At 46.7% G+C, this 26,805-nt stretch overlaps 1 protein-coding gene across 5 annotated transcripts; it reads right to left on the bottom strand.

Moving 5' to 3' along the window:
* Positions 1–23,206, bottom strand: LOC310839797 (cationic amino acid transporter 2-like). Of its 5 annotated transcripts, none has more exons than XM_083728728.1 (12): positions 23,054–23,206; positions 19,092–19,467; positions 17,302–17,457; positions 13,618–13,786; positions 13,222–13,352; positions 12,670–12,892; positions 6,370–6,506; positions 4,404–4,506; positions 3,468–3,610; positions 2,680–2,846; positions 2,116–2,224; positions 1–1,337 (listed from the first exon to the last, which is right to left on the bottom strand). In XM_083728728.1, exons 1-12 carry the CDS (start codon positions 23,165–23,167, stop codon positions 1,210–1,212), a joined length of 1,956 nt encoding a protein of 651 aa, XP_083584854.1. In that variant the 5' UTR covers positions 23,168–23,206; the 3' UTR covers positions 1–1,209. The 5 variants fall into 5 exon arrangements, with proteins under 5 accessions (XP_083584854.1, XP_083584857.1, XP_083584856.1 ...); XM_083728731.1 differs by lacking the exon at positions 23,054–23,206 and adding an exon at positions 21,040–21,541; XM_083728730.1 differs by lacking the exon at positions 23,054–23,206 and adding an exon at positions 21,309–21,541.
* Between the last annotated feature and the right edge of the window lie 3,599 nt (positions 23,207–26,805).

Raw genomic sequence — 26,805 nt, 5'->3', positions numbered from 1 at the left:
TGATAACAACAATAAAAGTTCCTTTTTATTAGTTTTAGATGAGTGACAATGGGGAATTTGTAACAGATGGTCTAAACAAAGTTTGTCACAACTTTAGCATTGTTTGCTCCCAATCCCCAAGGAATGGACAATTACAGACACTTCTGCGGGATAAAGCGCATTTCAAATTTCAGCAAGCAAAACTGGATGAGCAGTAGAAGACAGAGGTCTGTTGTGCATAAACTTGGGATAAACTACAGTGCCCAGCTTTGCCCTCTCTGGAACATGAGGAAGAGGAGGTCCTTCTCTTTTTCAGGTACAGTATGTCCAGCCAGGTTTTTGCTCAGCCTCACTGGAAAGTGGTAGCTCTAGGAAACACCCGTTGCCAAGTATAGGCCGGGTCTGCCATCCATTTGATTGCCTTTATGAAGTGTGTGTATTTGGTGCTGGGCTCTAGATGGAGTTCCCTTTGGATATTCAGCTTCCCCCATGTGATTAGAATCACATGAGGGAGTGACGGGATGTGGCCCATCAGAGGTGTCTCTGCTGCCAGCTCAGCTACTCTCCATACCTTGGAAGGCCAATGCCAACTGGGCAGCAGGGAGACTTCCCGAATAGCTTATAAGCCTGCACAACCAGATGTGCCACTGTTATTGCCATTATCCCCACATTGCAGATTTGGGGAGGCGAGGAGCAAAGCTGTGGGAACTGTAGCTTGTCTAACGAAACCATGCTAAATGGGGGTACAGAACAAGATCCACTTGTGCAATGGGACTTCTCCCCCTGGTCCATGCTAAACCTGTTCCGTGGCTTCCCCAAACTCTGCAGAGCAGAATTAGGGGGTAGGGAAAGGTCCCGTTGCACCAGCAAACCTTGTTCCATGCATCCAGTAACTTAGCTTGGTGAACTCAGCCACAATGCTACACCAGCTCAGCCAATGGATATGAATTGCATGCATTACTTAACTGTGAGTATCCAATTATTTGTATCGCTCAAGAGTAGCCTTCCTCAACCTCATACCTTCCAGGTGTTTTGGACTACAATTCCCATCAATCCCAGCAAGTTTAGCTGCGCTGGCCAGAGCTGATGGGAGTTGTTGCCCAAAACATCTGGAGAGCACCAGGTTGGAGTGCTACAAATAGACACATCTATAGATAGTTAAGGGAAGGGTGAAATCCCATTCTTATGAAGTCCTTTCACCAGGGAAGATAGTTGCTCCACACCACAGAGTTATTTTTCCCAGGTGACAGCTGGATCCATGCCACTTGTTGCCTGCTTTGTCTTCTCTGGGGATGGATCTTGGTGGCTGGATCTCTCTGCACTGTGGTGGATCCCGTAGCCAAAGTAAATTAGGAAGCCTACAGCACATAAGAGGACAAGGTGAACCAACAGTGCCCCAGATAGACCCTCCCCCTCACAAATATATCCGTATTAGAGAACTTGGTGCCCTACGGATGTTTTGGACTACAACTCCCACCAGCCCCACCAGCATGGGCAATCTATTTAGCCTATAGATGAAATGCTCTTCTGTAACTGTCATATTCTAGGCACAAATTCCTTCACCAACTCATTCACACATACATGGATTTAATTTGATTTCTCTTAGTTACTCGGCGCTTGCTGACTGACTTGCCTTGTTGAACATCTGAACTGTCTCTGTTGAAAAGCACTGTATTTGAGGCAATGCAGTGTGATGTGAAAGCTCTGTCTCTAGAATTAGACCAATGGTGGACCATTTAAACACATCAGTTTTATTTAATTTACATACCCTGCTGCCTGGCTCCACCTCAGGTGTGCTACAGTGCTGATACTGCAATCATCAAGTAACCACCAGGTATGCATGAACCAATTCCATGAGAAGGAGCAAAATATTAGAAAATGCAATGGTTGGTTCAGCAGCTAGACCAGCATCTTTGCTGCTGTGCTGCCTAATCCTGGCAAAAGAAGGAAGACCAGGGGGTCCAAACACACCCACCGTGGTGGTCAGGGCACTGCCAAACCTGATGCCCATCTTGTATTAGTCCTGATAAGAGCTAGGTAGCACTGCCTTATAATAAATTCAGATGACACTTACTTTCCAAATCATTATTATTTCCTGAAGTTCCCTGAATTGTGGCACATTTCTTAAAGGCTTACCAATAGCCATCCACACCATGTACCGAAGCCAAGTGTCACCGCTGAGTTGGACCATTAGGTAGCTATTGACCAGGACACTGAGGATGGGCAAGAATGGCTGACAGGGAACCTAAACGAGTGCAGAGATAATTTGAGATTAGACATGAACGTTAGAAAAAGAATATTATTCCCTGTTATGGCCCTTGGTAACTCTGAGAGAGCATACAGGGAGAAAAGTACTCCCACACCTGGAGTGCTGTGCCCAGTTTACCACAATTTAAGGAGGATATTGTCAAGCTGGCGTGCACACGCACACACACACAATACACAGGCTGCATTGGGAAGAGGAGGACAATGAGGAGCCGATAAACAGCCCTCAGGTCAGAAGCAAAGGTGGTAAGAAGTGGATCTCACCCCACACAGAAAACCCCCTGTTGACAGGAATTTCTCTACATACCCTTAAAGTGCAATCCTATGTGTTGAGTTATTCCCAGGTAGATGCATGCTTCCCGTGAACATTCACAACACGTCAAACATAGACATGAGGCTTGCTAGGCAGTGTCAATTATGAAGTCTCTTCCTTACCGTGAAGTCTGCTGTCTTCTGGCTGTGTGGCTGCCTCCAGATGATTAGGGACACCACCAGAATCCCCAGGAAGAGGAGAACAAGGCTGGTGACACACCAGGCACCTCCAGGTAACAAACATGGCAGTCCTGCTGTGCTCAGCACACACGTGATGCAGACTAGGACAGCTGGAGAGAAAATGGACTCTGAAAACCATGCTGTGAGGAAGCAGGGGGCATCTTTCTGGAACAAAGGACCACCCCATGCACCACAACAAGTGCACTGGAAGAGAACTAATCATAAAGGCAAGGCTCACTTGACCGGATAATGTTATGAACCAGTTATTTGTTTCAAGTGAGGCCTGTAATAACTAAGCAGGGCGATTCTTTATAGTTAACAGCTCCTTGCTTGGTTTCACCCTCCTCCCTTAACTTAAAGACCTCATTTCTTATTTTTCCAATCTGAAGTTCAATTTCCACATCAGTTTGTGATTTCTTTCGTTACACCCTCATGAAAGTTCACCTGCATTTTTCAGTGAGAATTTTCTTCTAATAGTACCTTTTTAAATGCAAAGTTGCCTCATATACACATTTTTTACAATGCACATTTTCCTAATATTTATGTTTTCTATTACCTAATGCACTGATGTATACATTGCTTGGTCACTGCATAACTTGTATACAGTGCAAAATTCAAAGAAGTGCAAATTTTTACAGCGGCCGGGTATCATTTCCCAAAGCCTGAATCAGGCAAGTTTGCCTGTAAATGCAAACTGCATTCCCCCCTCCAACTGATGCTCCAGTACTCACCAATGACAAGCACAGAATGGGACACTAATGTGGAGGAGCTCTGGTTCGGGATCATCTGAGGATGGATGAGGAGGTCCACCCAAGCTATTCTGCTTGGACCTTTCTTTTCTGGTGGGCCAAGGGAGCTGGGATCAGGTTGGTACCTGCAAAGCAAGTTAAACATCAATGAACACATCAGTTAGTATCTGCCTTGTGTCCAGATAGCTTTGTCAGTGGAATCTGCAGCATCCCTGGCTGACGGTAGAAGTGGTCTTGGCAGTGCAAGCTTTCCAAGAATGTCCAGCTCAAAGAAAGCCTCAGAGAAGGTAAAGATGACATTCACTCACATGCAACAAGATTCTGAACAAAGAAATGCCCAAGGAGGCCTTGCAGACTGTGCCTTGCGATTGAATAATCTCTTTTATGATGAATTGTTCTTTTATCATTTACTTGTGTGTGTGGTTAAGAAATCCAAAAGCTGTTCCCACTGATATCTTACTAGTTTCAAGGAGATAATTGCTACAAAGCAGACTAAACAGCTGCTAAATAATTGCATCACTGTCAGTATGGCTGTTTAAAATGTGTAAAATAGAAGCTAGTCTAGCATGGTTTGAAATTCTACCCAGCCAATTTTGATTTCCCCTGCATTTCATCAGGGGTAGCCTGTTGGAGTTCTCATGCCAGTGGTAAGTGCAAACAGTGTTGATAATGGAAAGAGTCACAGACATGTATTCTAGATTAACTAATCTGGAATAAAGACTGCCCTGCTTCCATTTTCTCCATAAGCCAGCTCCAGAAGGTGTTTTATTTATCCTACAATAGGTGGTGGATCTTTTCTTTTTAAAGTAAAACAGACCCAATGAAGCTACTTCTCTGGAATGACATTTATATTACATGGGATGTTGTCATGATGAGCACTCTGCATCAGAGAGAAATAAATAACGGACAACTCATTACCTGAGGAGAAGAACACAGACAGCTACTAGTGTGTAGGCCAGCAATGTCCCAATGGACATCATATCAATCAAGGCCCTCAGATCAAAAAGGAAAGCCATTAAACCTGTGAGAAGAAGGAAGAGGGCCTGTAGAAAACACCACCAAATATTTTCTGCTAATTCTTGTAGCCTTGTAGATGAAGATATGGTCTCCTGCAGAAACCCTTTCCCAGCGAGCTTCCCTCCCGTCAAGGAGAGTACAAATCTGGGGACCTCCTTTCAACGAGGGTGTCAGGGACTGGGCAGAGGAGGAATGGTGGAGACCGCCTCCCCATCCTGACCCTCCCAGGGAGGATTTACAACAGATTTACAACAGTGGTTTCTGGGACCTCATAGCTCAGAGACAGATGAGGGGGAAAGTTGGGAAATAACGGGAGAGGAGGAGGAGGAGGCACAATCAGAACAGCAGCTGGCTGACACGGTGTCATTAGAAAGCATCCCAGCCCCTCCCTCTCCCAAAACCCGGCAAGCCTTAAAAGTAGGAGAGCAACGAGCTCAAAGACAGAGGGCACGTAGCAGCACCAATAGAAGTGACAAATGAGGAAGTGGGAAAGCCGGGGGGTGGAGATTTACTCGGGACATCACCATTATCCAAGAGGCTGGGTTCTATAGCCTCTCTCTGTAAATACTGAATAAAAAAGGACGGTAAGAAACTTTTCCTTGTTTTTCAACCAGCTGGGAGCCGCTGACAGCATCCTGACAGACAGGCAATTTACATAATCTTGTTTAGAAAAAAAGAGAAAAAGAAAAGAAATCCATCCATAGTGACTTTTTTGTCAGCTATAGCATTTCATCAAGCTAAATGTGGAAGGTACACCTAAGTGGTCTCTCATGTGCCCAGTTTGGCACTCCAGTGCAATCTCCTTGAAACTGAGATATGAGGTTATAACATGGATCATTTAAATGATTGCTTTACCTTGTCCTTATTCAATCCAAGACAATATTAGAAAGGAACCGCAAAAATGGCTCAATGGGTTCATTCTTCATGAGGAGAAGGTGTTAGAGTATTGGCTGGAGTATCTTTCTGTTTCTCTCTAATATATAAAATTATAAGGAAGTCACAGACAAGTGGCACTGTGAACTTCAGTGTGATGAGCTGCCAGACCATCAGGCAGGCAGGTGGAGCAAGAAAGGAGAAGAGAGGAGGAGGGATCCAGAGATGCAGGGCAAGGAGAGAAGGAAGGAACAAGAGGGTGGCGATGCAGGCAGGTGAGCAGGAGGCAGCCAAGGCAAGGTGAGGAAGAGGGACCCAGAGGATGGAGATGTGATCAAGGAGAGGCGAAGAATTATGCCTGGGGTGGATGGGAGTTGTTTAGGTATAGTGGCAGGAGAAGTTGGCCAAGTTTGAAGGGAGGAGGAAGGGGTTGAGGTGGGAGGGTTGTGGGGTTGTGGGAATAGATAATGCTGGTGAGCAAATCAAGCAGGGAAACAGGCCCTAGTCACTAATGAAAAGCTTGCATTTTACAAGCATATGGAGATACACCTTGGAATCCACCTGATTCTGGCATGGGGAAACTCTTGCAGTCTAACATTCAGTCCCACGGGCTGACCTGCTCTGTGTTGAAATGCTAGCCTAATGTCCCGTTTCTAGACATTTTTTTTAAAGCAACTAGTATTGCTTTCAAGCAGGGAAAACCAACATGGTGCCTTCCAGATGTTTATTGACTCCAAATCCCATCATCCCTGACAATTGACCACAGTGAATGGTGCTGATGGGAATTGGAGTCCAACAACATCTGGAGGACACAATGTTGACCATACTTGCTTTGGACTATGTGTGCACCCAAATATGACCCAGCAGGGGTCTTCTTAGGTTCCTTATTTCATATTTAAACTAGATCAAGTCCAAAGTAGGATTCTTAGTCCATTGTCTACTGGCAGGTTCATTCTGAGGTCTAGTCAATGTTAGAGCCTTTATCCATGCATACCTGCAACAGCTCCAGACACCAGAGTTGCAATCACTGGGCTCTGTCGGCTGCTCACTTTGGCCAAAGATTGGAAGAGGAGTCCATCCCTGGCCATAGCAAATAAAATCCGTGGCATCGGGAACATAGAACCTAGCAAGCTACACAAGAAGGCAGAGAAAGTGAAGAAAATTCTCAAGATCATAGCCTCTTCTTCCTTTTCTTTACCCGACTCTTGTACAACAAGATGTACAAGAGACCTTGCATTACACACAATAAAGCAGACCTTTATCAAGCATAGAGAACAAATTTCCAGGATTTCCTATTGCTTCAGTCGAAATGAGTCTTAAAACTATTAATTGCTATTATCAGAGTAGTGTAGATCTGTAGATCTTGAGGTCAAAGCAATGCCTTAGGATGTGATGGCCTGGGATTCCGATTCAGAGGACGAACCAGAGGAATCCCAGCCTGCACAGGAGTCCCCGCCTCCAGGGCCGGCTGAACTGGGGCAAGGCCTAGATGCTGAAGAGCCTGCACCTGTGGCAGAGCACCAGGAGCTGGCCCCAGGTGAAACCCTTCTGGCCCCAGAGGGGCTTGAGGACTCAGTGGCTACAGGTGAGCCTCCTCCAGGGCCCAGTAACCCTTCGGCCTCTCCTGATCTGCAGAGGCTTAGGGCAGAGAGGCGAAGGGAACTGGTTGCTCCCAGGAGGAGTGCTCGCCTTAAGGTCAGAGGAGGCGGGGCTCCTGGGGGCCAGGACCGCCCCTGGCCTTAGAAGAGGATAAAAGCCCAGTCAGCCCGGCCCCAGGTTGTGGGAGCAACGTTGTTGTTGGCTTCGGACCTTCCTGTGTTCCTGATCCCTGCTCGGCCTCCTGTTCCTGACCATCCGGTGCTCCTGTTCCCTGCTCGGCCTCCTGTTCCTGATCATCCGGTGCTCCTGTTCCCTGCTCGGCCTCCTGTTCCTGACCAACCGGTGTTCCTGTTCCCTGCTCGGCCTCCTGTTCCAGCGTTCCTGTTCCCCGCCCGGCTCTCCACCTCGGACCTCGCCCCTCTTCGTGTGGACTCTGCTTACGCCCACGGTACCTTACCCCCGGGTCCAGCACAGTTTGCTCCCGCCACACCCACACTCCCCCTTCGTTGGGGTGCGTTCGGGAAGAGCCAGAGGCCATGGCTGACCAGGCCGCTGCGCTGGTGGCTTTGGCCCAGGAGAACCAGGCCTTGACTCACACTGTGCAGCAGCTCAGCGATGCGGTTACGGCGCTTCAGCAGCGCTTGGAAGCCCTACCGGCTCCTGGGGCCGACGCCCCGGCTCCTGGCAAGTACCCAGTGGCTTTGCCTGAGAAATTTGATGGGGCCCCGGCCAGCTTTCCCATGTTCCTTGCCCAGGCCAAGCTGTATATTCAGGGGCGAGCCCGGAACTTCCCTGACGACCGCACCAAGGTGCACTTTTTGATTAGTTTGTTAAAGGACCAGGCGGCCAAGTGGGCGTTGCCGCTACTCAGGCAAGACTCCCCCTTGCTGGCAGACTACACGCCTTACCCCCGCAGAGAAGGTGCGGCGTCGGGAGGGAAATCTATGTCTCTACTGTGGCGGAAGTGGACACTACGCTCGGTCCTGCCCTGAGAAACGCCAGCCGCAGGGAAAACGGCCAACCCCAGTAGCTGATGGCCCTAGCTACCGGGGGTTCCAAACAGCGCAGAATGGGCCCGCACCAATGGACTGGCAACATCTTATGGTTTCGGTACGTTTATACCCTCCAGGTGGGCCCTGGATTCTTACTCATGCTTTGGTAGATTCAGGAGCAACCCGCTCCTATATGGACGCTGCTTTTGCTGCCCATCATCAGGTGCCACTTCGGAACAAGCCAGAACCGGTCCAGGTGGAAGCAATTGACGGACGGCTTTTGCGTTCAGGTGCCGTCACTCAGGAGACCCAGCCCCTGGTCCTGTGTCTCCAGCAGCACCAGGAGTTGCGAACTTTGGACATTGCCTCTATGCCCCGGTTCCCCCTAGTGCTCGGGATGGACTGGCTGGAAGCTCACAACGTTCAGATTGACTGGGTCAAACGGACTGTGCACTTCCCAGACCCATGTTCCCATGCTCAATCCGAGACGCTGGCGGCCGCGCCCACGGAGGAGGCAGCACCCACGCTCCCAACCGTATACCAGGACTACCAGGACGTGTTCGAGGAACGGGGGGCAGACCAGCTGCCGCCGCATCGGCCTTTTGACTGCGGCATAGACCTCCAGCCCGGAGCGCCCTTACCAGTGAGTCGCTTATATTCTCTAACTGAGCCAGAGCGCGAGGCTTTGCAGGACTTCTTGCGCAAGAACCTGGAGCGTGGGTTCATTAGGCCTTCCACCTCGCCTACCGCGGCACCAGTGCTCTTTGTTAAGAAGAAATGTGGGGAACTCCGCCCTTGCCATGATTACCGAGCCCTGAACAAAATTACCATCCCAGACCGGTACCCCTTGCCCCTTATCTCGGAGTTGCTGGAGCGGGTGCAAGGGGCACAGGTGTTCACCAAGCTGGACCTCCGGGGGGCCTACAACTTGATTCGGATCCGAGCCGGGGATGAGTGGAAGTCAGCGTTTGGGACCCGGTACGGGCAGTTCGAATACTTGGTTATACCTTTCGGTTTGTGCAACGCGCCTGCTGTGTTCTAACGCTACATCAACCACGTGTTCCAGGACTTGTTAGACAAGTACGTAGTGGTGTACTTGGATGACATACTGGTTTACTCCCGTGACCCGGCGCGCCATAAGGGACATGTCCGGACCGTGCTGCAGCGCTTGCGTGAGCACCGTTTGTACGCAAAGCTCAGCAAGTGCGAGTTCCATCAGCGGACTGTGGACTTCCTTGGACACCGGCTCTCTCCAGGTGGGGTGCAGATGGACCCTGGGAAGGTGGCAGCGGTTCGAGAATGGGCGGCACCCCGGAACCGCAAGGACCTACAGCGGTTCCTGGGGTTCGCCAACTAGTACCGAACCTTCATCGCAGATTATGCTCATTGCACCACCCCGTTGACCCGGCTACTGCGCCCAAAGACGCCGTTTTCCTGGGACGAGGAGGCAGAGGAGGCGTTTCAGGGGTTGAAGGCCTGCTTCCAGAGGGCGCCAATCTTACAACATCCTGACCCCTCTCGACCCTTTGTGGTGGAGACCGATGCCTCCAGTACGGCTCTCGGTGCCGTCTTGTCTCAACAGAGTGGACCAGAAGCGCCACTCTTACCCTGTGCCTTCTATTCCCGCCAGCTCCTACCAGCGGAGCGTAACTATACTGTGTGGGAGCGGGAACTACTGGCCATCAAGGTGGCCTTTGAGGTCTGGCGCCACCATCTTGAGGGGGCACGACATCCGGTGGAGGTGAGAACCGACCACCGGAACCTGGAGTACCTCCAGACCACCCGCAAGCTGAACCAAAGACAGATCCGGTGGGCGTTGTTCTTTTCCCGGTTCCAGTTCCGGATCCGCTACATCCCTAGCTCTCAGAACCAGAAGGCGGATGCCCTGTCCCGGAAACCTGAAGACAACGCAGACACGGTACAGCAAGCAGAACCCACCACGATCCTACCTCCAGCTGCATTCCTGGCCACCCAGGAGGCGGAGCCACTGCAGGCTCGGGTGCGGGAACAGCAGCGGGTCGACACTTGGGCCCAGGAACGACTCCGGGAGCTGGCTGAAGGGTCCAGCCCACAGTATCCGGGGCTGGTCCTGCATCAGGGCCTTCTGCTGCACCACGGTCGTCTGTACATCCCGCCAGGGCCACTGCGGCTGGAGGTTCTCCGGATGGCCCATGATGCCCCAGCAGCGGGGCACTTTGGACGGTATCGGACCACCCATCTGGTAAGTCGCGAGTTTTGGTGGCCCCGCCTGAAGGCTGACGTGGCTCGCTACGTTGCTGGTTGTGATGTCTGCCGGCGCGCCAAGGGCCCTACCGGGCGACCCCCCCGGCCTACTTCAGCCATTGCCAGTTCCACCACGCCCTTGGCACATGGTTTCGTTGGACTTTGTAGTGGACTTACCCCCGTCTCGTGGCTGTACCTGCCTTCTAGTTTTCTCCGACCATTTCACCAAGATGGTGCACTGCGCCCCCTGCCCATCTGTACCCACAGCCAAGGAAACCGCTCAGCTGTACCTTCAGCATGTTTTCCGCCTGCATGGCCTACCTGAGCGCGTGGTGTCCGACCGGGGCGTTCAGTTCACATCCCGGTTCTGGCGAGCATTACACCAGACCCTCGGGACAGAGGTCTGCCTCTCGTCAGCCTACCACCCACAGACCAATGGCCAGACGGAACGGGCGAATGCGGTGCTGGAGCAGTACCTCCGGTGTTACTGCAGCTACCAGCAGGATGACTGGGTCGACCACCTGGCATTGGCGGAGTTCGCCTACAACAACGCGGTGAATGCGTCCACCCAGCAGACCCCGTTCCAGGCCAGTTACGGTTATCATCCACGGCTGTTTCCAGAGGTGCTGCCGGCATCCGCGGTCCCGGCGGTGACGGAGTGGCTTCAAGAGCTCCAGTCCCAGCAACAGCTTTTGGTGGAGCAACTGCACCAGGCCAAGGAAGCATACAAAGCCCAGGCCGACCGCCACCGCCAGGTGGGGCCGGAACTTCGCGTCGGTGACCTGGTTTGGCTCTCCACTCGCCACCTCCACCCCTCTCGACCTTCGCGGAAGTTGGACGCTCGCTTCACCGGCCCGTTTCCTATCGTGGACCAAGTCTCTCCTGTGGCATTCCGTCTCCGGTTGCCCGCAACCCTGAAGGTTCACCCGGTCTTCCACAGGTCCCTTCTGAGTCCGGTGGCCCCACCCGACGAGTTCCACCCGAACCATCCCCGACCGCAGCCAGTGTTGGTTCAGGGAGAGCCTGAGGACGAGGTGGAACGCATCCTGGACTCCCGTTACCGCAGGGGAAAGCTGCAGTATCTCATTGACTGGAAGGGGTACGGACCGGAGGACCGCTCCTGGGAACCAGCGGCCAACGTCCATGCACCTGCCTGCCTCCAAGAGTTCCATGCGACGTACCCCGGCAAGCCGGGTCCGGACCCTCGGTTGAGGGGGGGCCTGGGAGGGGGGATGGTGTGATGGCCTGGGATTCCGATTCAGAGGACGAACCAGAGGAATCCCAGCCTGCACAGGAGTCCCCGCCTCCAGGGCCGGCTGAACTGGGGCAAGGCCTAGATGCTGAAGAGCCTGCACCTGTGGCAGAGCACCAGGAGCTGGCCCCAGGTGAAACCCTTCTGGCCCCAGAGGGGCTTGAGGACTCAGTGGCTACAGGTGAGCCTCCTCCAGGGCCCAGTAACCCTTCGGCCTCTCCTGATCTGCAGAGGCTTAGGGCAGAGAGGCGAAGGGAACTGGTTGCTCCCAGGAGGAGTGCTCGCCTTAAGGTCAGAGGAGGCGGGGCTCCTGGGGGCCGGGACCGCCCCTGGCCTTAGAAGAGGATAAAAGCCCAGTCAGCCCGGCCCCAGGTTGTGGGAGCAACGTTGTTGTTGGCTTCGGACCTTCCTGTGTTCCTGATCCCTGCTCGGCCTCCTGTTCCTGACCATCCGGTGCTCCTGTTCCCTGCTCGGCCTCCTGTTCCTGACCAACCGGTGTTCCTGTTCCCTGCTCGGCCTCCTGTTCCAGCGTTCCTGTTCCCCGCCTGGCTCTCCGCCTCGGACCTCGCCCCTCTTCGTGTGGACTCTGCTTACGCCCACGGTACCTTACCCCCGGGTCCAGCACATAGGAGTTCATTGTACCCCAAAGCTCCATCTCTGCTCATGAGTGAAATCGCGTTTGCACCTTGGTAGCTGGTGCACAAAACATGCCTGATACACAAAGAGGACCAGAGCTTTGTAGAAAGAGGATCCAAGGGTAGACATGATAGTAGAGTTTTATGAAACTATGAATTATATATAGAGAGAAAATGAGAGAGGGAAGATTACCGGTACTGTGTTTTTTCCCTTATAATACTAGAGTGTGGGGTCAGCTAATTACATTGATCCAAAAGGTACAAAAGGTACCATTAATTTATAAAACTTACTGCTGCAGGATACAGTGACAGCCCTGGAAGTGAATTAGATGACTTCATAGAGCACCAGTCTATCAAGGTCAATTAGTATCATGTTAGATAAACAGAACCTCTAAATATTACTAATTGGGGAGCAAACAGTGGGGAAGAGAGGTGTTGCTTCTATGCTCTGTATATGAGCTTCCTGGAAGCATCTCTCTGGCTTCTGCTGGAAACAGACTACTGGGCTAGATGGACCCTTGGTCTGATCCAGCAATGCTCTTCTTATATCCTTAAAATGCAAGGATGGGGGAAATTGCACATCCTGTCCTTACCTGGTGGTCAGAGCACAGAGAGACCCCACAGCCACAGCATATTTGGCCATGCTCCATCCATTGTATTCAAAAGCCACTGGCAGAGGGCTCATGGTGTCCAAAAGGTGGTAAGGCATCATCAGGGTCAAGGCAGCTGAAACACCGGAATAGGCTAAGAAGCAGATGAGCAGAGAGAGAACAATCCCCATTGGGATGGCTTTTGTGGGGTTCTTTACTTCTTCCCCTGGTAAACATAAACACAAGAAGTCACACCATTCTAAAATCCACACATCGTCTCACATGAGTATGGTTAACCTGTCACTGTAGAGATTAAGCAAAGATTTACATGGTGCTCTGGTTATTCCAAAAGGATTGCCTATGGGTTTCTGTTCCAACAACAGCAACGCCTAAGTCACAACACATTCCACTCCTCTTAGGAGGGGAATTGGACACAGGAGAGCTTTAATAACTGGTTCCCTTGTGAGGTGAATAGATATTTTCTCCTTTCTTTATTAGGTGCCGGATGCGGTTATCAATCATGGACATTTTGTAATTGTCTTCTTTCTTGCTTACCTGTAGTCGCAATGCAGTCAAACCCAATGAAAGCATAGAAGCAGGTAGCAGCTCCAGCTAAGGTCCCACTGAAGCCATAGGGCATGAACCCTCCAGCCCCAAAGTCCCAAGTTCCATTGCCGGATTGGTTCCTGTCAAGGAAGGTGACATAAAGGAAGTCAATGTCAGAAGGATCTGACTGGATATAGTTGGTAGACAAGTACAGCAAAGGAGGCAGGAAAATGGTAGGTGGGCATGGATCCGTCCTACCATTAGGCAAAGTCAGGTAGCTGTTTGGGGATTTCATGAAAGGACAGCAAATAGATATTTGAATAATTTGTATCCTTCTCTGTAGAAATGTAACCTGCGTGGCCTGTGTTTACTGCAGCCCAAGAGCTTGTGTAGCCATTCTCTTACCTAAATCTGAGGGTAGCAGTCATTAACAGATCATTCTTGCTCATCTTCCAATTCTTCAGGTCCCCTTTGATGAATCCACTGATTATAATGAATAGAAGGACAAGCACATTGACAGCTGTGAAGACTTTATTCACTGTGGTGGATTCTTTTACCCCAACTGAGAGGAGACCTAAGGAGTCAATGGATACAATGTCTCATTGCTTGGGCCTCACAACTGTTATGGATGGAGGCCTGAGGCAGTGTCCTTTGCAAAGTACAGTAGATATGAGCAATTGCTTGTACCATATGGAAAATCTGAGAGCAGGGGTGTTTCCCAGCCTGACCTGAACTTGCCAAGAATTGAATATTGGACCTTCTGCATGGAAAGAAGAAGAAGAAGAAGAGAAGAGTTTTGGATTTGATATCCCGCTTTATCACTACCTGAAGGAGTTTCAAAGCGGCTAACATTCTCCTTTCCCTTCCTCCCCCACAACAAACACTCTGTGAGGTGAGTGGGGCTGAGAGACTTCAGAGAAGTATGACTAGCCCAAGGTCACTCAGCAGATGCATGTAGAGGAGCGGAGACACAAACCTGGTTCACCAGATTACAAGTCTACCGCTCTTAACCACTACACCACACTGGCTCCACAAAGCATGTCCTCTAGTCCTTTACTACTGGACTTTGCATGAAGAAGGTCCCATGTTCACATAAACAAACTATGTTTTTTTTATATATAATATTTTTTATTAGTTTTATAAAATACAGAAAAAAGAATAAAGAACGTATTATAAAAGTAAAAAAGAAATATTACAATTTTTTCTTACTCCTTTTTCCAAATCTGTTGGACTTCCCCACGTCCTCCCAACCCTGCATTCTCTGTGATGCATAACGTCTGCAATTTGTTAACTTATTTCAATACTTATTATATCTTCCTTTTTATCATGTTGCCCAATTTCAAATGTATTATAACCCAAATCATGTACATTTTCATTTTAACACAATAAAGTTGTTTCATTATTCTATCTCTGACTCCTTGTACCTTAATTTCCATTTCTTTAATTTAACATTACTGAAGCTAGAATTTCCTAAAAGGTGCGTTTTTTAACATTCATACAACCTATAATGTTTTTCCAAATAGTCTTTAAATTTTCTCCAATCCTCCTCGAATGCTTCTTCTCCCAAGTCTCGGATTCTGCCAGTCATTTCGGCCAGTTCCATATAGTCCATCAACTGCGTGTGCCATTCCTCCAGTGTGGGTAAATCTTGTGTCTTCCAATATTTTGCAATCAGAATCCTTGCTGCTGTAGTAGCATACATAAAAAAAGTTCTGTCCTTCTTAAACACTCTCCGGTCCACCATGCCCAGAAGGAAGGCCTCTGGTTTCTTAGGTAAGGTAAACCTCAGTACCTTTTTTAGTTCATTATGAATCATTTCCCAGAAGGCCTTCACTTTCGGGCAGGTCCACCAGAGGTGAAAGAATGTCCCTTCCGCCTCTTTACATTTCCAGCATTTATTATCAGACAGGTGATATATCTTAACAAGCTTGACTGGGGTCATGTACCACCGGTATATCATTTTCATAATGTTTTCCTTCAAGGCACTACATGCCGTAAATTTCATTCCGGTGTTCCATAACCTTTCCCAGTCTTCAAACATAATGTTGTGCCCCAAATCCTGCGCCCACTTTATCATGGCGGATTTGACTGTCTCATCCTGAGTGTTCCATTTAAGCAGCAGGTTATACATTCTCGAAAGTAGTTTACTTTTTGGTTCTAACAATTCTGTCTCTAGTTTCGATTTTTCCACCTGGAATCCAACCTTCTTATCTACTTTAAAGACCTCTTGAATTTGTGCATAATGCAACCAATCTCGCACCTTGTTTTTTAGTTTTTCCAAGCTCTGCAACCTCCAATTGTCTCCAATCTTTTCAATAATTTCCCCATATTTAGGCCAATTGGCTTCCATATTAGGTCTCTTACGTGCCTTGGCCTCCACCGGTGAGAGCCACCTCGGAGTCTTACTCTCCAATAAGTCTTTATATTTTGTCCAGACCATTAAAATTGCTCTCCTGACAATGTGGTTTTTAAACAATTTGTGCACTTTAACCTTGTCATACCACAAATATGCATGCCACCCAAAAGCATTGTCAAACCCTTCCAGATCTAGGACATCAGTGTTTTCCAGTAAAATCCAATCTTTCAACCAGCAGAAGGCTGCAGCTTCGTAATATAACCTCAAGTCTGGCAGGGCAAATCCCCCTCTTTCTTTCGCATCAGTTAGTATCTTAAACTTTATTCGGGGCTTTTTGCCCTGCCAAACAAACTTAGAAATATCCCTCTGCCACTTTCCAAAGCATTCCACCTTGTCCACGACCTGTAGGGTCTGAAACAAAAATAGCATTTTTGGCAATACATTCATCTTTATAGCTGCTATTCGGCCCAACAAGGAAAGTTTCAATCTTGACCATGTTTCCAAATCTCTTTTGATTTCTAACCAACATTTCTCGTAGTTATCCTTAAACAGATTCAAATTTTTGGAGGTCAGATACACCCCTAGGTATTTTACTTTTTTAACCACATTTAATTCTGTTTCTTTCACAAACTCATCTGTTTCTCACATAAACTATGTTTGGATTTGATATCCCGCTTTATCACTACCCGAAGGAGTCTCAAAGCGGCTAACATTCTCATTTCCCTTCCTTCCCCACAACAAACACTCTGTGAGGTGAGTGGGGCTGAGAGACTTCAGAGAAGTATGACTAGCCCAAGGTCACTCAGCAGATGCATGTAGAGGAGCGGAGACACAAACCCGGTTCACCAGATTACGAGTCTACCGCTCTTAACCACTACACCACACTGGCTCCACAAAGCATGTCCTCTAGTCCTTTACTACTGGACTTTGCATGAAGAAGGTCCCATGTTCAATTTTTGGCAAGCTCAGGTAAGGCTGAGAAAGACCCTATCTTGAAACCATGGATAACTGTTAAAGAACAAACGGCAAGTCCAGCAGAAACAAGAAAGACAGCAACAGAGTAAATGCAAAAGACCTGTCGGTAGGGATGGGTGAATAGGCCAGTTTTGGGTTTTCTCAGTTTCTCATTTTTCCAATCTTAAATTCAGTTTGCCACATTCCTGCAAGTTTGCATATGTCTTTTAAGAAGAAATTCTCAGGAAAATTAATAAGCATTTCTGTTAGAATGTTTCCTACTATAAACATTTTTATATGCAATTTTACCTTTTTGCAAGGCAGTTTCCCTATATATAATGCATCTTGGATGTTATTGTCATTCATGCATTTATACACACACTTTGTTCTTCACATTACTTGGCTGGAAAACTGCACTGCAAAATTTGGATACGTGTGAATTTCAAAGGATTGCTGTGCTCATGAATGGCTTCAGAAAGTGCAAATTGGGTATTGTTTCAGAATTGGGCTTATTGTGTCTGAAAATGTGAATTAGGTAAGTTAAATGCAAACCAAAGTTAATTTCTCCCCCTGACCCTACTGTGGGTGACAATTACAGGGTTTGGAAACTATACTGAGATGCTACTATTATTCAAAACCAATTTGTCAGAGTTGCATGGTGGGAAGGGAAAAACTCCTTGCATGTATAAAATTTAATGGGCAATCTCCAATAAAATTGGTGCAGGGGGGGTTTCAAGGATCCTTACAATAGTAAAAATAAAACAAAAATCAGTACAAACCTGTCAGTAGGACAATGAGGCAAACAGCAAAGATATCAGGGTATTCAGCTAGTCCCGGAGAGGTCATGGCCATATGGGTTCTGAAAAAGGTGCCGATCTGTTTGCCCAGGAGCTCATCAAAAGTAGCACTCCATGCTCTGGCTACACTGGAGGTACCTGTAGAGAATCAGCCAGTTTAAAGATAACACTACCAAATATGGGTGCAGTACATCGAGCCTTAAAAATGAGGGATATTGCAGGGCCCTGTGTGCTGTTCTATGTACACAGGTATAAAGTATCAGCTTTTCAAGGCTTATGGACCTCTGATGGTCCATGCGAAACAGCAGCATTCTCAGGTATAAGATGTCCATTGTGTACTATGGAGCTGTGCCCTTTTGGCACTCTCTTTCAAAGGAAGTATGTCAGCCTTAAACTGCTGCGTGGGCAGCACATACATTATATATGACACTACAAAGAGCATGTCTTTCTTCTTGCCTCCGTGCTCGCCCATTTCACCCCTTGGCTGCATAATTCTTTTTCCTCATTCTGTCTTTTCATCTCAGTTTATGGGGGGGGGGAGTTTTTATGCTCATCCTGCTTTTATAGGGAACACTGCATTTTTGACAGTCCAGACGACACATCACCTATGTTATGCCAAATAACAAGCACAAAATAAAAAGCTTAAGTGTGCTATCATTCAACCCACTTTTTTGCAAATTGGGAATGATGCACCCACCGTGATTTGAACTTGCAGTGGAAGCTCTCCTATCATATAAGATTCCCATGGACAGATCCCTTAGAAGTCAAATGAGCAGCAACTTTTAGGTATCAGACATTGATAGGATTTTATTTTATCATTCAAAATATTTCTATACTGACCTTCATTGGATCAGGGCAGGTTACAAAATCTGCCAGATAAATATGTGTCTTAAACAACCACATTATTTGCAGTAAAAAAAACACCCTCTGCACGAGAGATGTCCTGTCACTGTATCACATTGGAGGGTGGTCATCTTAAATAAGTGTATACTGACCTATTCCCCTCTACTGCCATTTTGTATTCACATATGGATTCTTCATGGTTTTGTGCTAATCATTATTTCAAATGAATAAATGACTGGCTGCCAACGATTGGTAGTGGAAGTTCTTGTGCCCATCACATCGCTGGAAAACCACAGACTAAATACACTGAGGCCCAAAAGAAATAAGGGATCATTTCTTGACAGGAGATTCAGCATTTGTTTCCATCCACACTGTGTGTAGTCTAGGGGTTGCGTTCAACATTGTGCTTAGGTGAACAGTCCGTCAGTGCAAGGATTTCTCCTTCTGCAGCAGAACTTTCTCTGGTTCTCTCCCCTGAATTTGTTCTGCGGGTTCTCCCAAGCCTCCAGAGAAGATCTGGGGATAGTGGGGGGGGGGGGCACACATCCCCTTGCCCTAGCACTAATCCTTGCACTAACAGAAAAAGTTAGTTGAATGCCACCCAAGTTTTCCAGTGATGAAATGGGCATGAGTGGATGTGGTTGTCGGAATCATTTTCATGAAGCTGCCTTAGACCATTCTCTGACTGTCAACAGTGCTCCAGGGATTAAGAATGGGACCTTTCACAGCCCTACTGGAAATACCAGAGTCTGAACCTGGAACCTTTTGCATGCATAACACATGCTCTGAGCTACAAATTCAACTCACATCGACTTTTTTTAAAAAAAGTTCTGCCTGCCTAGTTATTATTTCTTAGGCCCATCTCTTTGGCTTATCAATGAAACCACACGGTAGATGTCAAAACACAGAAGCCCAAAACTTGTTTATACCAATTATATAGGAGAGCAGGAGGTTCCAACCGGTGACAAATGCCCACAGCTCTCCAACTGTTATGTAGCTGTAGAGATAAGCTGATCCGGTTAAAGGCACCCGGGCTCCAAACTCAGCATAACACAGTCCTGCCAGGATGGACACCAGAGCAGCAATCAGAAAGGAAATGATGATACTGGGGCCCGCGCTGGTCTTGGCTACTTCCCCTGCCAAGAGATACACCCCTGCACCCAACGTACTGCCCACACCCAGAGCCACTAAGTCCGAGGTGGAAAGGCAGCGACACAAGTTCGATTCTCTACAGGCACCAGCTGTTATTCTTTTTCTACGGGAAACCATTTGATAGAAGGAGAGCACGGAATCCGAGACCGACATCTGAAAAAAAAAGAATCCAGAGAGATCATAAACATTGGTGCGACTATAAAAACAGTAACAACATCAGCAAACCTTCCTGACAATCTGCCTCGGCTGTGGTTTGGACTGGATGACCTTTGAGGTCCATGAGAATGAAATAGCAAGCAAAATATCCCTCCAGCAAGCATATTCTTCACGGTCTTAAAATGCAACACTCTCCAATGGCTGAAACTCTTTCTTCAGAGAAACGGCACTATCTTGAGTTAATGGCATTATCATCAGGGGTTCAGTTCAGACCATCACAGGGTGACTTTTCCCCAATGATATTAACTAACATGCAACTAGTTCAAGGACCAACCAGTCACCCATAGTCTGCAATAGCAAAATGGTTTTGATTCATGATCTATACAGGCATTGAAAGATCGATTCCCTGTGCACTTAGACTGAAACATGACTTTCCTTGTGGTGGAAAGGAAAGGAGGAGGAAAAAATTACTCTGAACCCACAAAACTAGAACAGATTTATCCGCTCTGCATCCAGCTCTACATCCCTGAAACAGTAGTACTCTGTAGGTAATCCTTCATACAGTTCAGAGTCCAATGGGACAAACTTCCTGGGAATTAAGTTTTCTTAAGTACAATCTAAACATATTTCAGCTTTTGGATATCCCTGGCTATGGCTTTCAGACTAAAGCTCTTCCCACAGCACTTGCCACCTTAATATCATTTCACATTGGCTGTGAAAAATGTGCTACATTCCTTTCTTCTACATGTTACTTCTAGGACCTCTCTGCAACTTTGGATCCAAGAGGCTGTTCCTCTGCAAATCTGATAATCTGCTGCTTATAGCCTTTCTGTGAGTCTGGAGGCTGACAACAAAGCAATTCACTATGAAATTATTTGCAGTCATATGAAAAGGTTAGTTGTTCACATGGCTTGCATATTCCTTAGGGTTTAGAATAGGGGCTACTGATCCTGTGCCCTCCAGATGTTGGACTCAGCTTGCACCGTCCAGGGCATTGGTCATATCGTCTAGGGTTGATGGGAGGTGTAGCCCAACAAAATTTGGAGGATACCACATTGACTACCACTGAATTAAAGTTGCTGGGTGACCCAGTGGAATCTTGAGCTGTTGCTTCACACATCTTAGAAACACAGTGACTACTACACTCCAGTTCATCCATGCTGAGAACCCTCTACCCATCTTTGGATCACCACCACTACCGACATAAATGGGTACTTTGCAATTTGGAGCCAGTATTATTACCTTGCACCTGAAAAATGACACCCAAGTCCTCCTAGATAAATTATAATCACACTAGCTAAAGGCTATTTCCCACCCATATATGAGGTGGAAGGGAGGAAACAGGCAAATAAAAGCAATTAGCAGAGAGTTAAGGAGCTAAGGAAATTCGATTTTTGTTGCAAATTGGCAGGACAATTCATTACTCTTGAAAATTGCTGGTTTGGTATATGGGCAGGCTCCAGGGCCAATCCACAATGCAGAGCACTAACCACTATACGATCATGGCTGCTCCAGAGCCAATTCAAAACATTTTTCTGCCCAAGACGAAGGACAAGATGGCACCCTCACCATTCCATGCACAGAAGCCAATTGGGCTGCCTTCTTTCATTACTGAATTTTATTTCTGTAATGGCTAGTTCTGAGAGTTTGGGACAGGCCAACATTTGTCTTCCAATGCAAGAGGACGACCAGGAGGAACACCTAAGGAGCGTCAGTCACTGTCCCTCAGCATGTGTTGTCTGAGGTGGTTGGCGTATTCTAACAGAAGAGCTGGCACATAACTGGGGACTGGATCCACTGAAGTGGAGAAATCAAATGAGATGAGACATGGTGCTGACCATATCATTCCTTCATATATTACACACCACAGATTCTGCCTAATGTGCCAGAGACTCAGAACAGACGTGAGTTTTGAGTTAGATAACATAACTGGTGGCCAGCCTAGAAAGAAAGGTGAACGGGTGGGAGGACAGAGGCCAATGAAGTCTCAAAGGGAAGGTAATCCACAGTTACAGAGCACCCACAGAGAAAAGTCTGGGAAGAAATGTCCCCAGAACACACATTTGCCTCCTGGGACATAACATTCTAACAGTGAACTTCAGACTGTTCTGCATTGTAATGCATCTGTGAGGGAAAGTTCTCCAGCTTGCAGAATTCTGAACGTGGTTGTTTCAAAGCTGATTGCAGAGGGAGGAGAGCCGAGGGAAGTCCATTTGTATGACACTGGGTGTCTCTTGGTAAAAATTATTTCTCTAACACTGTTCCTTAAACATATTGCTGTGGTGTACAATTTTAAATAAAAAGAATATAAACTGTAAGGCAGCTCATGTCTTTCTTCTTATTATTTTTATACATATTTTTATTAATTTTCACAATTAAACAAAACCATCACATTAAAGTAAAAATAAAAACATAAAATAAACTTCAAACAACTGTATTCACATAGTGTGAAATCCATGTTTTGGAATTACTCAAATCCCTCGACTTCCCTCTACTCCAGGCTTCCTCACCCTCGACCCTCCAGATGTTTTTTGGCCTACAACTCCCATGATCCCTAGCTAACAGGACTAGTGGTCAGGAATGATGGGAACTGTAGTCTCAAAACATCTGGAGGGCTGAGGTTGAGGAAGCCTGCTCTACTCCCTCCCCTGGTTCCTTTGTATTGTCTTAATTTATGCATGTCAATAACATCTTTATCTTTGATTATCTCCAAATTTAAATATTCTCCATAATCTTAAAAGTGTTTTAAAAATCCTGCTAGTGTATTAACTTCCTTAGAATGCTTTTGCACATAAGCAATAAACATTTTCCATTCTTCTTTATATGTGTTATGGTCTTGATTTCTAAGTTTCCCAGTTAATTTGGCCATTTCAGCATACACCATTAGTTTGATTAGGGCAGCTCATGTCTCTATGTTGTTCTTCCTGCCTTCTCTGTCAGATATTAAGTCTGGTTGTCCATGGAATGTCCATTGGCTATTGCTCCATGGGCTGGCTGTGCACTGCATCCTAACCCTTCTGGGATTCCAGCTTAATTTGGAAATCATTTCGTAGCTGGCCCTTGCAGTTTACTATCATTTTCCGTTCATGAATTCCTTTCTTTAGCCCCACCCCATCCCAATTTTGATGTGCATTATTATTCAGCTAACAGGTGTAACTGGCAAATCTGTAAGGCAATGCACAAACTTCTCTTAGTATGTGAAACTAAAATGACAAGAAAGCATTTTCACCATAGATTATAACACAGCACCAACCAGGTGTTGCTTTTAAATCAACAAAATCATGCACTTACACTCAGGTCATTAATTTACAATATCATTCACTTACCCTTATCAGGATTTCCCTTTTCAAAACGTGCTTCTTCAGTACTCACTGTTGCTTGTTTTAGCTCTCAATGAATCATTCTCCTCTCTTGGAGGACACCTCTGTCCTACTCCAGCCCTTTTCCCAATTCCTATGTTCAGTTTTTTTCTCCTCACATTTGTCACACTTTTTGCACTTTTGCAGGGCAAAATTGAATTGCAAAAGCATGACTTGCCTCTTGGCCTCCACCCAGGCCCCAGTTTGTAAACTAATCTACTTACTTTTGCTCTTTTTCCAGACATTTGCACCAGCTCCATGCTAAGAGTCAGAAATGCAGGGAGGGAGGCAAATCCAGAGTCACTGTGTAGGTTTGTTTCTGCCTCATTTGAATGCATTTCATAAGATGTGTAGCCCAACCTTCTTTCTCTCCGACCACCCACCTCTGCCCTCCTCTCCCCACTTTGGTCATGGGGAACCTATGCAGATTTCCACCCCATCCCCAACAGTTTCCAAATCACTCCTGCGGCTGCATGCAAATTCAAAGCGGCTCAGTGCTCTGTTGGAAAGCTTTAATTGACATCTGAGGATTGCCCAGGCTGGCGGGACATAGGGGCTCCCATCCCTTTTGAACAAATTTGTCCTCTCTCCATCTTCTTTTTTCTCTGCCTTGGTTCCCCTTGGCATATAGAGCGTGAGGCCTTTGAGAATGTGAATGGAAGCATTTGGCAGCATATGTGCAAGGAGTGGAGTTGAGGCATTAAGCAAAATAGGATCAAGTAAATTTTAAAAAGGAGAAAAGGGCATTGGGGTAGGGAGGGCGAATCTGCCATTTTTATTTTTCCAGTTTTTTATTTTCCTAATCTTTTTTGTATCAGTTCGATGTTGTTGTTGTTCTTGTTTTTAAACGCCCTTATCTGGCACTTCAAAGTTCATTTCACTCAGAGTTAACAACACCAATTCTGGTACAGTGGTACCTTGGGTTACATATGCTTCAGGTTACATACGCTTCAGGTTACACACTCCGCTAACCTAGAAATAGTGCTTCAGGTTTAGAACTTTGCTTCAGGATAAGAACAGAAATCGGGCTCCAGCGGCGCGGCGGCAGCAGGAGGCCCCATTAGCTAAACTGGTGCTTCAGGTTAAGAACAGTTTCAGGTTAAGTATGGACCTCCGGAACGAATTAAGTACTTAACCCGAGGTACCACTGTATTTCAAAATAGTGGCCTTTGCCCACTTGGTAGGTTTTGGATATATCTTGGAAGGCTTTCTATATTGATCAGGATAAATTTCTAAGGATGTGGAACCACATGTTATTTTTGTTGCAGTTACTTTGAAGTTTCCTATTTTGCTTTCCACAAAATGAAAGGCTGCCTGCCTTGGAAATATATACCAGATAATGATGCCTGCCGACACCTACCCGTGTAGAATGAGCAAACATGTCTCATCACATGACTGGATACACCTGATGACTGTCTTCCCATCTGATTGTACAATGTGTGCATCCCCCATATGAAGGGCAGTATGTGGCTGAAGGTTCAGAGGTGTTCAATGGGGGTCCTCACTAATACATTTTAGGATTGTAGCCATGATTGGTCTTTCATCAGGCCCCCAGGGTTCTCGAATCAAACTCTAAAGTATACTATTTTAAACTGAAAGGTGTTCGTTTGGGAGTAGAGCTGTAATTGCTGTAGCATAACAGTTGTTCCGACTTTCAGCATGTTATGTTTGGTGGCCAAGCTGTGGTAGAATGCTGTTAATAAGGCACAGCTTTGAGGCCAATATTTTGTTTTGCTTTCTAGAGGGCAGTCTGAAAATGTGTGCAGTTATTCACAAAGCACTGATTGTCTTGCACATTCATCTCACACAATTCCCCATCACACAGCAGATTATGTCAACAAATATGAGTATCACCCCAGCCAATGAAAGGGTGTAACTTGCAAGCAAAAAGAAACTGTGGAACGCCTTGTGAAACTGCATCAGAGTTAACCAACATGTTGGCCTCGCAAAAGGGGGAGACAATGCTTTGCTTATTTTACAAGTGATGATTTCTTTATCAGTGTAAATGCATGCAAAGTTTTAATTTGGGGTGAGATGACATTAGTCGTTAGAAACAGGTAACCATGATAAAAATGGTTACAGAAAATGGTCCCCAAAGGCAAAATGACATGTATAAAGAAGCATTACAGTCTCTCAAACAGATACAGTGGTACCTTGGTTCCTGAACAGCTTAGTTGTCGAACAAATTGGCTCCCGAATGATGGAAACCTGGAAGTGAGTATTCTGGTTTGCAAATGTTTTTCGGAAGCCGAACGTCCGACGCGGCTTCCGCAGCTTCCGATTGAGTGCAGGAAGCTCCTGCATCCAATCGGAAGCCGTGCCTTGGTTTTTGAACGGTTTTGGGAGTCGAACGGACTAAGTTCGAGAACCAAGGTACCACTGTATTGACTGGGAAATACGGGTCATTTGCTCTTCCTGCCTCGACCAGCAGGTTGCAGACTTGCCTTACCTAATAATCTACAGAAAGGGTTCATTTGTAGTTTTCACTGAAAAAGCACTTTGAGACTTTCTGAAAACTGCAGTCCTGGAGAGAGTCCGAAAATGCATGCGCATTTTTTTTTATTTCATTGCTTATTATGTAAGTCACTTTAAGACACTTCAGTGTAAAACAACAACCACCACCATGTAAATATAATAAATAATAATAAACTGTCTTGTGCTGTCTGCTTTGATCCTATAAACAATATCACCGTTATATGAAAGCCTTTCATGTTGTTCTGTTAGAATAACTAGAAAGGCAATTCAAGGTGAATTCTGGAACATTTGAACCTTGGTCAAGAAGGCTACATTACCATTTACTTGGGAATGATCACATCTGAATCCCCTGGAATCCATTGGTGCTTATTCACCGAGTAGTCATACATAAGATCAGGCTGCGTGACTCCTGGACCCTGTTGCCAAACTGCACTGGCAAAAATAGTGTATAAAAGAATACTGATACAGTCAGGCCTTTTTGACTTTTTGGAAATGTCTAGAGTGATGGTAAGGGAATCGTGTCTCTGGACTCCATTGTAGCAAGTCTGGGCAGCTGTTTGGGGGCTAGTGAGCATGCCTGGGTGTCTCTGGCAACAGCTTGTGTTGCAGCTGCTATGCAAAGTGAAGCGAAGGCAAGTGGTGCCTGCAATATGTCATCTTGACAGAGATCTGCTTGAGTTTCCTGTTCCAAGGTTCGGTGCTTGGACTAAGCCACTCGTCTTGATGAATAGGGTTATCACCCGCTCCAGCACTCATGTTCAACTGGTTTAACAAAAGCCACCCTGAAAAGCACAGGGGGAGCTTTTCCCAGTTAGTAGGCTATGAGCATGAAATGGCTGCCTTTCACACTGAAAAGGACCTTGAAGTTTGCAGATCCCAGTGTTCAGAAAACAGAGAAGCATATGCTATATGAGACTTTAATATATATATTATGCTTTGTAACACTTCTTTTTTTCAGGGAAAGCTGCTTAAGAAAATTGCTGAGAGATCATATGTCACCGAGCAAGAACAAGAAGCTGTTCCAAGTGGGATAAAAAAGAAAAGAAAAAGTCCGTCTCTATTTTTGCCATATATGGCCTGATGGTTATGTTTCATGGCAGCTGTTCTGGATGTGAGCCACACGACCCCCTTGTGTTCTTCTTCTGCTCCCTTCTTCGTTTGTTCCTAGGATCTGCTTCCACCTCTGATACTATCAGGCTAGAAAAGCAGTGGGAGCACTAGGCATCCAAGTCTGGCCACCTCCTAGGCACCAGAGAGACGCTACACTGGAAACATTGTGGAAATTAAAATGGGGACTAGACCCAGCTGCCCAAGGCTGCCAGGTGCTGATGCCAGTCCCAATTACAATTACTGAATGCATTTAAATGGTGAGTGTTCCTAAGGTTGCTCTTTGTGTAGGTCTACCTCAACTTTTGACAGCAAAAGTTACTAATGCCATGACTAAAACAGCATTATGGTTTCAACTTCCCTAGTGAACAAAACACGACTTGCTGGGCAAGGG

This window comes from Podarcis gaigeae (assembly GCF_964106915.1).
Source record: "Podarcis gaigeae genome assembly, chromosome: 2".
NCBI classification, from domain to species: domain Eukaryota; kingdom Metazoa; phylum Chordata; class Lepidosauria; order Squamata; family Lacertidae; genus Podarcis; species Podarcis gaigeae.
Note: the sequence above shows the minus strand (reverse complement) of the source record. Positions and strands in the feature narration are given on the sequence as shown.

Coding starts and splice junctions, on each gene's coding strand:
- LOC310839797 (XM_083728728.1), bottom strand. CDS start 23,167: ATGCATTCAAATGAGGCAGAAACAAACCTACACAGTGACTCTGGATTT. Junction 13,353..13,617: donor ACTGCTACCCTCAGATTTAG/GTAAGAGAATGG, acceptor CTTCCTTGACAG/GAACCAATCCGGCAATGGAA. Junction 6,507..12,669: donor CTCTGTGCTCTGACCACCAG/GTAAGGACAGGA, acceptor CTTCTTGTGTAG/CTTGCTAGGTTCTATGTTCC.